Below are 12,415 nucleotides of genomic sequence, written 5' to 3' on the forward strand. Positions count from 1 at the left end.
TGTGTGTGTGTGTGTGTGTGTGTGTGTGTGTGTGTGTGTGTGTGTGTATGTATGTATGGGGGCTCAGTGTTGAGAGGGTGCAAAGACTAGAACTGTGGGTAGCCTGGTAAAAGCTGCTCCTAGGAGTGGGAGCCTTTTCTTATTCTGAATCCAGACACTGCTCTCTGCACCCATCTGAGATGCTAGGCTATGCCAGGCCAGGCTCCTAAGTGGCCCAGTTAGAGTTGGGAGCAGTTTGGGCTGAGCAGCCTTTTTTGAGGCTTAGCTGCTACCTTTTTTCTTAGGGAATTGTGCAGGCTGTGCTGCCACCTTCTCCGTGCTGAAGAAGAGGGTGAGTCTGGGGTTGGCTTGGGGAGCATGCTGTGACTGTGGCTTATGCAGGACTCGAGGAGGGTCCTCAGGCCACAGAGGGCCAGTGCCCATGGTTTGCTGAGGCCAGTGTATTTTCCTTGCTTCAGCCCACACCCTTACCAGCCTCCTGTTGGCTGTTTTGTCCTGTTTCATTCCCACCCCACTGAGGCCCTTCTAAAGCCTTACAGGATTGGGTGAGAGGGGGAGGAGGTACTGGGGGTGTCAGGTGCCTGGTGGGGGGCTCCATTTGACATTGATGTTTCTTGTCTACAGCGGAGCTGCAGCAACTGTGGGAACAGCTTCTGCTCTCGGTGCTGCTCCTTCAAGGTGCCCAAGTCCTCCATGGGGGCCACAGGTGAGGGGTGCAGGCAGTGGATCAGGGAGGCTACCTTGTGGGGTAACCTACACCACACACGACAACTCCCTGAGGCTCCTGTCTTTCCTCCCAGAGGAGATCGCCTGGTTGAATCTTATTTTCATTACCTCAGTAACATTTTCAACAAAAATCAAAACCATTTCTCTTCTTTTCCTAAAAACTGTATATGTTTGTTGTAAATAAAACCTGTGGGTGAGCAAAAGGAAGGAAATACTTCCCATGTGTCTCCTGAGCAGAGCGACTGGGTATGGCCTGTCTGTTGCTGGCATGTAGGTAACATGAATGTGCATTCGTGTTCTTGGAAACTGGGATTATATTTCACTTCCTGCCCTGTGGTGTGGTGCAGTGTTAGGCAAGCTTTTTTCCTTCCCGTCTTACAAGTAGCACATGCTTTTAACTATACAACTTGGAAATTATAAAGAAGAAAGGAAGAGAAAAATGATCCTGTAATCTTACCACCCAGAGATTTTTAACCACCGTTAAAACATTTAGGTAAAATTTTCTCTGGTATTTTATTTAAAAAAAAAAAAAGATTTAAAAAAGTGTTTTGTTGATGCCAGAAGATTTTCCAATGCATAGAACACCTGGGAGAGGCGTGCTGTTGGCACCAACACCTCAGCATGCCTGGGGGCAGGGTGTGCGCTGGGTCAGGGAGGGTGTGGGCTGGGCCGTGGGTGGTCTGAGGACTGGGAGGCTCATTCAGAACTTGGCGCCTTGAGCCGAAAGGGTACAAAGAACTGTCTCACTGTGTTCTTCTTCCTTTCCAGCTCCTGAAGCCCAGAGAGAGACTGTGTTTGTGTGTGCCTCTTGTAATCAGACCTTGAGCAAGTGAGAAGAGCAGAGAGGCCAGGCTCCGGCAGTTGCCGGGCCAGCAGGAGATCCTACTCTCCCATCCCTGGTCTTCTGAGGCGTGTGCTGGGCTAATGTAGCCTGACAGCTAGGTCCTTCTTGTCCTTCCCCTGCTGCCTCCAGCTGGGCTGTTGTAAGACCCAGGGGAAGAGGAGCTCCTAGGATCCCAGCTGTTGGCCCTGCTCTGCCCTGTGCCCTGTTGACTCAGGGCTGGCCAGGGAATGTCCACCAGAGGGCAGAATTGAGCACAGCCTGCTCTCATCTGGGCTCTGATGGTCAAAACCAGCCCGACTAGGCCTTAGTATTTAAGAGGCTTAAGGTCAGAAAAGAGGTTCTTTCCTGCTGGGTACTAAGTAGTCTCTGAGCACAGAGCACCTGCAGGAGAACTCAGAGCACATGTTTGACTCTGCCCCTTGAACAGCCTCAGGATATGTTGTTTTCCGGAGACAGGACTGGAGTTCCCAGGTGCCCAGAGGAGAGTATACATGAGGTGCTGGTCAACTCCTTCAGTGGACGGCAGCAGGGGGAGCCTCTACCTAGAGTGGTAGCTCCTCTGACTATCTAGAGTCTTCAACCCTGTTGGGGTGGCTGCAGGACCCTCACATCACTCCTATTCCTGCCCTCAGTCTAGGGCACCCCACCTCTCTCCCGCTGTCACGTCTCTAGCCCATATCTCATGGAACGTGAGGCCAGGGGAATGGAGCAGAGATTCTGAAATCCCTTGGCATCTAAGGCCCGGGGAAGTGTAGAACCTTGATGGGCTGGCTCCTAGATTCCAGGGCTGTTCCTGGAGAACAGTGTCCATTGTGGGGTAGGGTCACATGGTCAGTTTTATGTTCCCTTTGATCTGCTAAGGGGTCCCTGTGCCTCTTTGTAAGCCATGAGCTGGCTCAGGCCCCCTCCCCTGGAGCTGCCCTGCCTTTTCAAATTATTTATTTATTTATTTCATGGTTCCTGGGAGCATGCAGTGCAGGGCAGGGTGAAGATGATGAGAGGGGCTCCTGCCTGAGACCCTTCCCAAGAGTCATGGAGTACCCTTGGGGCTCTCCACAAACTTGCGTCTATAGCAGCAGAACTGTTCTACTGCCCAAACATGGACTTGGTGCCCACACCTGAACCACACGAGTGACTCCCATCTGAAGCCCTCTTTGCTGACAGGCTACACAAGAGCAGTGAGGGTTTGGGACTGGGGACCAAGCAGGTGAGGTGTACCCCTTTGTCCTGACGAGAAAAGGTTACCTCTGTGTTTATTGATACTGTAAAGCAGCAGAAAGGAACTCTGTATGGAGAATTGTCAATAAAAGGCCCCCCCTTATGGCTTATGGTTTTAGTCTTGTCCTTGTGCCAGCACTCTTCACCAGGATGGAGACCAGGTCTCCTAGTGCTTCAAGTTTTTCACTTTGCCCCGAGGGTGGGCTGTGTGTGTGTGTGTGTGTGTGGGGGGGGGCGTTCTGACAGTGCAGTATGTGCTGCTTCTGGTCTGTGAGGGAGCCAGGCCCAGTGGAAAGCTGTGCCTTGTAAACAGGTGGGCCAGGTTTTGTCTTGTGACCAGACTGAGGGCCCTGGATTGAGGTTGAGACAAGAACGTAAGTAATGCAGGCTTTAGAATGGAAAGGTTTTAGTTAATCCCTCTGAGGAAGGCTGAAAGGACCAGCACTGCAGGAGGCTGAGAGCCTCTGGGAAAGGTTGCTTGGACATGTGAGGTGCAAGTTGCCTCTGTGAGCCAGGCTGGGTGGATCCTAGGGCCCGGGCACTGCACACTAACATGTTAGTGCTGGGCACAAGCCCATGACATAGGCACTGTTTTCATCATAGTAAGATGGCAGTGCCTGGAAGCAGCACTGTGAGCCAGCTCCAAGTCAGCCCCACCTACCATGGATCCAGGTGCTGTCATCCTACAGCCTTCAGACGCCTCTGTCCTGTGTCCTTAGAGCAAAGATCTTTTTTTTTTTTTTCCTTTTCTTTTTTAAGCCAAAGAATGGTTTTAAATAATATTTTTGGAGAAGGTGTCAGGGAGAGTCCAGAGTGTAGTTTGAAACAGATGATGCCATTTTGTTGAAAGGTGACTGTCACTGCTCAGGAAGGCAGGCTATAGGGTGTAGTCACAGATGTGAGAAAAGGGGGTTTCCCCTTTTTGTTTCCTGGAGGTCCTTGTGAGAATAGGTGAGGTAGGCTTCTTTAAATGCAGGGTCCTCTAAGTAGAGCATCAGGGTTCATCAGGATTGGCAGTAGTATCACCATGGAACTCACTGTGGGATAGCAGACAGCTTGCCCTTTGTGGGATTGGGTATCTGTGTTAAAAGACACATGCCAGTTTGATCTTGGGCACCCAGGAGCAGGGGACAGATTGCCAGGTTCTGTTACAGTTCTGGCTCCTGGCAGGGCAGATCTGGAACCCTGGTCTCCAGCCTGTCTTGGGCTCAGGTTTGTTGAGGTTTTTGGGGTCTGGTGTGTTGATGCCTTCAGAAAATCTTGGCAGACCTGGAAAAGGCAATGATTTTGGATGTCTTCTGTAGCGTTTGGGGCTGAAGCCAAATGAAGCTCCATTTTCATTCCTTTTTCAGAGTCTGTGTCTGTCCACAGCTGGCCTTGTTCGTGGACCACTTTTCCAGGCAGCAAGCATGCCTAGCCAGTAGCTCACTGTAATGTCCCACAGTGCCACAGGTTCATCTGATTGGTGGATATTGTAAATAGGTGAATAGAGGCATAGGGTGGCTAAGTGACCCACCCCAAAGCCAATGGGAATTGTGTTGCAGGTGTTCATAGCAGCCATACCCTAAGAAGTTTTGGGTAAAGGTCACATTCTGGGCAACTGTCTCACATTCTGGTCCCCATTCTTTCAGGAGCTAGCCACTGAGCTAACAAGAATGGTCTGCCCACCCAGCACCACCCCCCTTCAGTCCCTAGTAGAACAGAGGTGGCCTTGTGGCAGGAGCCCCCATCTTCCCCAGCTCCCAGTGGCCCACCTCCTGCCAGCAACACCCCAGCAGCACATTCCATTCTCTGGCACTGCTGGTGGCTGGGGATTCCGGGTTCCTTTGGCTGCGATCCTTCTTCAGGCCTCCAGCAGAGCCTGCTGTTTGGGCTGGGACACTGGGCTCCAGCCACACACATTCCAGCAACAATCCCCCCCATAAGATTTCCCAAGGAGTGAACTTTAGCCAGGATTACAGCTGGCTGTACAGTTGTGGGATGTGAGCTGCCTTTGTGGAGACCTGAGGCTGGAAGCTGGTAGGGGTGAGAAGGAGAGGAATGGGTGGGGATGGTTGCCTCTGCCTTCTCTGCCCAGGCCCTTGCAGTATCATCGAAGCAACTCCCTGGAGCTTTCATGAACACGTGCACCCTGAGCCTGTCTCGGCTCTGTAGAAACCTATGTAGAAGGTAGTAATAGTCCTTGGACTTTTAAACTGTAGGCTGTGACTTTATATGGTGTCCTGTAACTGAGTGTGGGGGTTGTGAAAAGTTTGGTAACAATAAAAGGCTATTGAACACTGAACAGCCAAAAGTGAATTCAAAACCAAACTTGTGACTGCGCAGCAGCCTTGGTTCTGAACAGACAATATGCACCCTATGCACTGCATCATCCCCTCCTGCCACACAGCCAGTGAAGGTTCCACACAGCCGCTGGTGAACTGCAATGTTCTTACTGTATATTCAGCTCCTGCTGTTACAGGAACATAATGGTTTACAGAAAATAAGGACAATATTTCCCTACTAGCAGGTAAACATCAAATTACTGTGTCTTTGGCCGCATTGGATGGGCCCCTGAATTTGTTCTCTGGAACCTATGTTAAAAAGCCAGCTGGGTTATATCTGTAATCTCGGCACTCCTTCAGTGAGATGGGAGGAGACAGAATTCCTCTGGAGTACACAGCAGCCTGGCATAAACTACAGACCCTGCTTCAATAGGGCTGAAGGAGAGAACCAATTCTCTGGCTGCCATGTATGCACAAGTAATAATAAAATTTAAAAAGAAATTCAAATTGCTTACTTCAGTTTCATGACAAAAGCTTTGAATTTTGACTTGGATCAGGGATCAGGATGGTCTTGCGGAGCCTCCCTGGTCTCTGGGAGAACTCCATTCCAGAAGAGATTCTAGGCAGGCAGAGAACAGAACCGGAGGGGCACAGAGCCAGGTCCCTTTTTGAGATCCATGGAGTAGGCTAGGGGAGTCCTCTCCCACCGCCACTCCCTGCCACCAGCACCTGACAGATCAGCATCGGACTTCAGCCAGGAGTGGCTGGAATTCTGTGTACTTGGTGGAAAAATAATCTCTGTGCCTGGTGGACTACAGAAGTGCCTGTAAATATTTGGTTAGAGCAGGAGGCTGGGAGACAAGGCGCAGATTCAGGGAGCTGGGCTGGCTGGGCAGGGTTTGGGCAGGGTGGGTGGCAACAGCCTCCTCTGAGTGAGGAGCAACAGTTAGGCCTCTGCTGCCTGGGCAGAGGCCACCTGACTGCCCAGAGGTGATTTATGGACAAGTGGTCAGGCCACCTGTTAGGCCCCTGTGGAGGAGAGTTCAACTGGCCCACCTTAGTCTACGCCAATGACCTTTGTGGCCATGCCACCACTTCTGTTTTGCCCAAGTGACATTTTTCCAAGGGAATTTCCAGAGTTTTCCTTACCTGGGTGGCTCCTGTATTTTGAAGGAGCAGCAGGCTTTGGCTACTTCTGCTGGCTAGGCTGTCAGAGGGCCTGGCTCCACTCTGTGCTCGTGTACCCGATCACTTTGCATCTGCTGACGGACCGCACCTAGTCTCCACCAAGAACTCTTTCTTCTCGCCTCCAAACCTCCTCCCATCCCTGCACCTGTACTTTAAAGCTACTGTGTGGATCCCAGCCTTCTCTGTCCCCACTTCAGGTTTCTTCGTCCTAGCAATGGCTCCCAGACCCTGTACCACTAGGTGGCAAAACACTGGGTTTTTGGTGCTTGGCAGAGGTCCTGTTTTCATTGTGTGGGGGTGGGGCCCAGGATTTGTTAAAAGCCCTGTGGATGGGCCAAAGTTACATGTTAAAATGCAGACCCTTGGGTTTGGTCCCCAGTAACACTCTAAAAGTAAAAAAGCAGTCTCCATTGCAGGAAGGGGAGCAAGTGCCTGCATTCCCAGGCAAGTACTCTGTCTTTGAGTGGCAGGCATTCCTAGCTCAGATTTTTGTTTCCAGCTAGTTCCTGGATAACAAGGCTGCTGTGGACCCAGGAACATGTTTAGCATGGTGTCAGTCTAAAGCAGCTGTCGCCTCTATGTCAGGGCTAGTGCCCAGGAGAGATGACATCATTCCTTATGGCCTGGCCCTCTTAGACCTTTCTGACCTGGAATTGCCCAAGTTGGGACAGTGCATGGCTGGGAGTCTTCTGACTGGGATAGGGTTGGGAAACCTGGCACTTCTGTCCCACCTTAGGGACAGAACCCCTTGCTTAGGGGTTGGGAGGTGAGAGTGACCCTCAGCTTGTGTTCTTGGGAACACTGCCTTAGGCTTTCCAAGGAGATGAGCAGACTGAGCATTGGCTCGGACACTGGCCCTTGTCAGAGCCATCTGAACCTCTCTAGCCCCCAGCCACTTCAGAGTTACTGGAGAAAGAAATTATCCGGTCCAAAGCAACTGTTGTTTTCTTTTATTTAATTAAAAACTTAAAAAAAAAAAAAAAAAGAACCAAACCTGTTGTCTAGAACCAGCAGCCTCACAGCGGTAGCAATAATTTATCATCGCTGGGACCCAGGGTGAGGGAGGCTGAGCGAGAGCCAGGAAGCAAGCCTGTATGAGAGTGTCTGCAGAAGCCGCTGAGCCTGCACTCCAGTGGAGCGGGGCTCCAGATGAAGAGTGGGTGCGGCTGGAGGACATGGAGGCCTTGACTCTTGCTCTTTGGAGGTCTTTGACAACACATAAAGAGCCAGTAGGGGAGGAAGGCTGTCCTTTAAGCACTGGTCCCTCTTAATGGTGAGACCCACTATTCTTTCTGGAAAGTCTCTCCCCAGGCTGCGGGAGGCCCTGCAGCCTTCCTTCACATTCTTCTCCTCTGCCTGCTTTCTCAGACACTAGGGCTTTCTCCAGAAGAGAATGTCCTTCTCCTGAGAGAGCCCCCTCCCTCCCTGACAGACCCCAGGATTCCAGAACCCTTCAGTCAAGGAGGGTAGCCCCATGCCTAACCTTTGGAGCCTGTGCCAGTAGTAGCTGCATGAAGCCATCCTTGACAGGCCTGGGTCAGCCTGGGAATGGGGGTGAGGCCAGGTGGGCAGGGACAGAGGGCAAGGCAAGGCACAGCTGGCTGGCTGAGGCAAGGGGAGGGTCCTTCAGTGGGGTTCAGCTGCTCCATAGAAAAAAGGGTAGTAGAGGGAACAGGGATAAGAGAACATGAATTTGACCGCGAACTTCATTTCCTTATTCTTCTTGTCCCAGCGGTAGACGGCCATGAGCAGCAGCTGTCCCTCCACTTTGCGGCCCATGACCAGGAAGCTGCCTGTCAGGTTGTCTAGCTGTGGGCAGGGGCAGCTTGCTCCGTTCTTCATGTGCAGGACCAGCTTCTTGGTGTCCTTGCGCTTTAAGGGGCCTGCCTTGAGCAGCTTCTTCTTCTTCTGGGCTCCCACTATCCTAAGCCAATGTGACACTTTTCAGTCCACCCTTTGCCCTCCTTTCCACAGTGGTCAAGATGCGCATTAAGGAGATCAAGATAGACAATGGGGACCGGAAGTTGATTGGAGCCCAGAAGAAGAAGAAGCTGCTCAAGGCAGGCCCCTTAAAGCGCATCTTGACCACTGTGGAAAGGAGGGCAAAGGGTGGACTGAAAAGTGTCACATTGGCTTAGGATAGTGGGAGCCCTAGGCTGATACCAGGACACTCTTGGGGAGCCTGCTGAGGTGTGGGGCTTGGATGGCAAGACTCATGAGGTTCCTGCAATGTTTACGAAGCTCCTGTGGGCTGGACTTCTATGGTCATTGTAGATAGGTTTTCAGCTTCCGGGCACAGTAGGGTGACATGGGTGTGAGAAGGGTGTGTCCTGCCTGGGTTCTGGAGCCTGAATCCCTTTAAGCTCGGCCAGCTTTAGAGCCAGAGCTCTCCATAACATGAATGCAGGGCGGTACGTTCTTCAGCGATGGGGTAGCTGGGTCAGGAGTGTAGCTGACCATCGGGAGGATGTCTCTGTGATGCAGGGATACTGGTTTCTGCCATCCCTTGGTGATTCTGATGGGACTGTTAGCTGGCTGGCTGGGTGTGTGTGTGTGTGTGTGTGTGTGTGTGTGTGTGTGTGTGATAACTGGTAGATAACTGGGGGTTTAGTAACATTTAACAGCCAGCTCTGCAAGGAGGAGTCTACTAGGTAGCATTTGCCGATACCATCCTGGCTGGCCCTATCATCGGACATGGAGTTGGGAAAGATGTTGACGGAGCAGCTCTGCAGTGAACCTTCCATAGAAGATGGTATATATGTGTGAGCGTATGGCCATGTGGAATGTATGTGGTATGTCTGTGTGGAAGTATGTTGTGGTATGTGTAGGAGTGTGAGTGAGGGTTTAGGGTGGGGAGGTAAAGGCCAGGCCTGGGGCTTGAGTCATAGTCTAGGCCAGAGACCCAATACAGCCAGGGACAGGAATCCTGGGCTGAGGGCCCTCTGCCTAGTTCCACACTTCCACAGCTGGCCTCCACCTCTCAAGAAGCCAGAAAATACCAATGTCCACCCAGGGAGAGGAATTGTCCTAAAACAGCTTTTCTCCCCTTTCCCTCCTCTGCCCCTCCCTCTGCAATATATAGCAGCATTTTCTTTCCAGGGAGGCTACCAACATAAAGATTCCTCTGAAGCAAGGATTTCAACATTGCTCTTTTCCCTACTTTTATAGACAAGGAGGGAGGGTAGGACACAGAACAGAACCAACTTTGCAAAGATCACATGCGGAACTCTGTGGCCCACAGTGGGCTTGGTCCTGACTGGCTTAGATCAGCTGTCCCAGAAGCTGTGGGGAAAGCCAGTCACAAGCTATCCTGCTAAAGAGCACTGAGTCCTTCGCACAGATGCCAGGGGCATCCTTCTATTGCAGGCTCCTGTGTCTTATGAGGGCCCCATCCATCTCTGGGCTAAGCTTGCACCCCTTAAAAAAGATGGTTCAGCTGTGGAGGCATCTCAGTGGAAAGGGCCGGAATCCAGCTCCAGTTGCCTTAGACAGGTGGGGCTGGTTCTGAGCCAGCCTGCTGGGAGCAGTGTCAGGGCTGTGGTCCCGTGAGCCCACACTCACCAAAGTCGCTAGAGCACATCTGCTCCATGAGGCCGTCAGCGCTGTGCTCTATCTCGCACTGGGCACAGATCTTGGTCACTGAAGAGAGAAAGCAGAGTAGGTGGAGTCCCAAACAGCCAGGACAGTACAGGCTCCTCTACAACTCCTCCTGACACCAGCTCCTCACAAAAGCTGCTCTAATTTCTAATGGCATGCTGGCAATGGCTGAGTGATGTGACAATTCAAGAGATCATACAGTGCAGGGGCAGTATGGTGAGGTGGGCGCTGTTCTCCCCCAGCAGCTCTAGTACCCCGCCTGTGAAGCAGAGGAAAACAAGGTGGAATGTAGGTAGCCTAGTCAGCAATGCTGAGGGCTCAGGACTGTGGCTCCTGCTCTCTGCCCAGAGCGGCTGTGCTTTCGGGGGCCAAGCGGGTGGGTAACCAGCAGGACAAGGCAGCATTAACTTTCTCAAAGGAAGTCTAAATGACCCATTTTAATGAGAAACATCTGAATGTCACCTGTTGACCACACACGCCTTCCTATCACCCTCCAATCACCCTCCACTCCAGTCTGACCCTTGTTGGGGTTTTCTTAGGTTCCTGCCTCCTGGTGAGCAAACTTCACTGGGAAGGGGAGTCATGGGTAGCAAGGTGGGGCCAGCCAGGGTTCTGAGCCTAAGATTCCTGAGTTTTTCAGGCTGTTCATGCTTAGACTCCAAAGAAACTGTAAAAGGAATCTGCAGGGACTTCTGGGGACTGTGGATTTCTTGCTTAGCTGGCTCTATTCCTGCTTGCCTGTCAACTTCAGCCTCCAGGATAGGGTCTTTCCCCTCCTAGAACCCCACTGAGAGAGAGAGAGGGAGGTAGGGAGAAGGAGAAGGTGAGAGAGCCGCCAAAGACTAAGCAATCAGGATTAGCTTTGAGAGAGGGGGTAGGGAGGTGCCAGAAGGGGCCCAGCTGCTTTTTGGGGAGTGGGGAGGGAAGGGAAAAGGGAGTGGAGCTTTGCCTGTTCCAGCCACGGTGGGGGGGGGGCGCTCAAGGGAGCTCTTGCTCTCCCAGTTAACTGCCTACTGGGTACAAGGTGGGAGGAGGATGCCCAGGCCAGCCTGGAAGGGGACAGGCATTCTTGGAGAAAGGAGTAGGAGGGGGTGTGGTCTCAACCTTGCACAGCTTTGAGGACCAGCACAGCGAAAGAGAAGCTGAAGTGAATCAGAAACCAAGCATAATGACAGTAACGACACTGGGGTGCCTGTGGGAAACAGGACTTGGGAGCTCAGAAAGCTCGGGTTTTGCTGCTGAGGAAAGGAGGCTCAGAAAAGTTAAGCACCCAAAACATATGCAGCCTAGGAATTGGGAAAGATGCAGAAGTTAGGGTTCCAGACATAGGAATGAGGGACCTTAGTTCTTCCCTAACCAACCGCCTCTTCCCAAAGTTCCAGGGGAGGGGGAGGGGGGGAGGGCTTGTCTGGTGCCTGCAGTTCAGGTCAAAGACACTGCATAGCGATCTGATCCCAAGCATTGTTGAGCCGAGGAAGGCAATAAGGCATTTATGGGGACGTCCCCAGGGCACCCAGGGATTCAGCAGCTTGGAAAAGTGGGCGTGCTGTGAGCTGCATGAGGCACAGGTCAGAGAGGGGAGAGAACCGGTGCGGATACCCAGAGCCTCAAGTTCGTAACGGTGGGATGAGGCAGACAATTCTGGGCCCTGGACGTTTGTAGTGTGTGTGTAGGGGCTTGACACACTGTCCGGGTTTGGGGGAGAGGCATTGGTCCGACCCGGGGTTGCTGGCCCGCAGGGCTGTCGGGGAGCTCTGGGCACATAGGACGATGGTGGCGCTACCTGGAGGCGGGGTGGCAGGCAGGTGCCCAAACTGCACCGCGATGCAGAGGTCGTTGTCCAGGGGAAACTTGTGGCAGTGGAGCATCTCGGGCCAGGGGAAGCCGTAGGCCTCCATGAGCGGCGCGCACCCCGCGCGCACGGCCTCGCACAGCGAGCGGCACGGGTAGATGGGCCGATCCAAGCAGACGGGCGCGAAGAGCGAGCAGAGGAAGACTTGGGTGTCTGAGTGGCAGCGCTTGGCCAGCAGCGGCAGCCAGCTGCTTGCCTGCTGCTTCACCTCCGCCAGGCTCTCGTGCTCCAGCAGGTTGGGCAGCCGCATGCGCTTGTAGCCCACCGTGTGGCAGAGCGGCAGGTCGGCGGGGATGTCGAGGCACTGCGGGGGCTTGGAGTAGGAGCGGCCGTGCAGCGGCTCGGCCTGCCAACCGTAGTAGTCATACTCCTGGCCGCGCGCCGGCACCCCATGAAGCGCCCCGAGCAGCAGCGCCAGCGCGGCCGTCCGCGCCGCCCCCGTTACCCGCATGGCTGGATGGTGCCGCCCGCCCCGACGGCTCCGGTGCTTGGCGCCCGGCTGCCCCGCGTGCGCCCTGGCCGGGATGCTCCCTGCAGCCGTCGCCTCAGCTCGGGTCGGCCAAGTAGGTGGCAGTCTCTGCTCAGCTCCGCTCCGCTGCCGGAGTGATCCAGGCGCCTCCCACCTCGGGGCTCCAGCCCAGACTTCGCTGTGCCCTAGCCAATCTGCAGCCGCTGGCCCCCCTCACCTCCCATCCTCACCCTGGGTTGGCTGACCTGGGAGGAACC

At 53.4% G+C, this 12,415-nt stretch overlaps 2 protein-coding genes across 4 annotated transcripts in view; one reads left to right on the top strand and one right to left on the bottom strand.

The window, feature by feature from the left end:
- The window catches only part of Zfyve27 (zinc finger FYVE-type containing 27), a 21,339-nt gene extending 18,441 nt beyond the window's left edge, over positions 1 to 2,898 (top strand). For 2 of the 3 annotated variants that reach the window (XM_055630020.1, XM_055630021.1), the window contains 3 exons: positions 285 to 331; positions 625 to 706; positions 1,495 to 2,898. In XM_055630020.1, coding sequence (XP_055485995.1) covers positions 285 to 331; positions 625 to 706; positions 1,495 to 1,559 — 194 coding nt within the window. In that variant the 3' untranslated portion in view covers positions 1,560 to 2,898. The remainder of the gene's footprint in view (positions 1 to 284; positions 332 to 624; positions 707 to 1,494) is intronic. The other variant, XM_055630022.1, reaches the window with a different exon arrangement.
- Positions 2,899 to 7,239: 4,341 nt separating this feature from the next.
- On the bottom strand, positions 7,240 to 12,140 carry Sfrp5 (secreted frizzled related protein 5). The gene is given in 4 exon segments (XM_055630029.1): positions 7,240 to 8,204; positions 8,293 to 8,328; positions 9,802 to 9,879; positions 11,621 to 12,140. Coding segments are annotated over 4 exon segments (972 nt in total). The 3' UTR covers positions 7,240 to 7,866.
- Positions 12,141 to 12,415: the final 275 nt, after the last annotated feature.

The sequence above is a fragment of the Psammomys obesus genome, unplaced genomic scaffold, assembly GCF_907164565.1.
Source record: "Psammomys obesus unplaced genomic scaffold, mPsaObe1.curated_primary_1811, whole genome shotgun sequence".
NCBI lineage: Eukaryota > Metazoa > Chordata > Mammalia > Rodentia > Muridae > Psammomys > Psammomys obesus.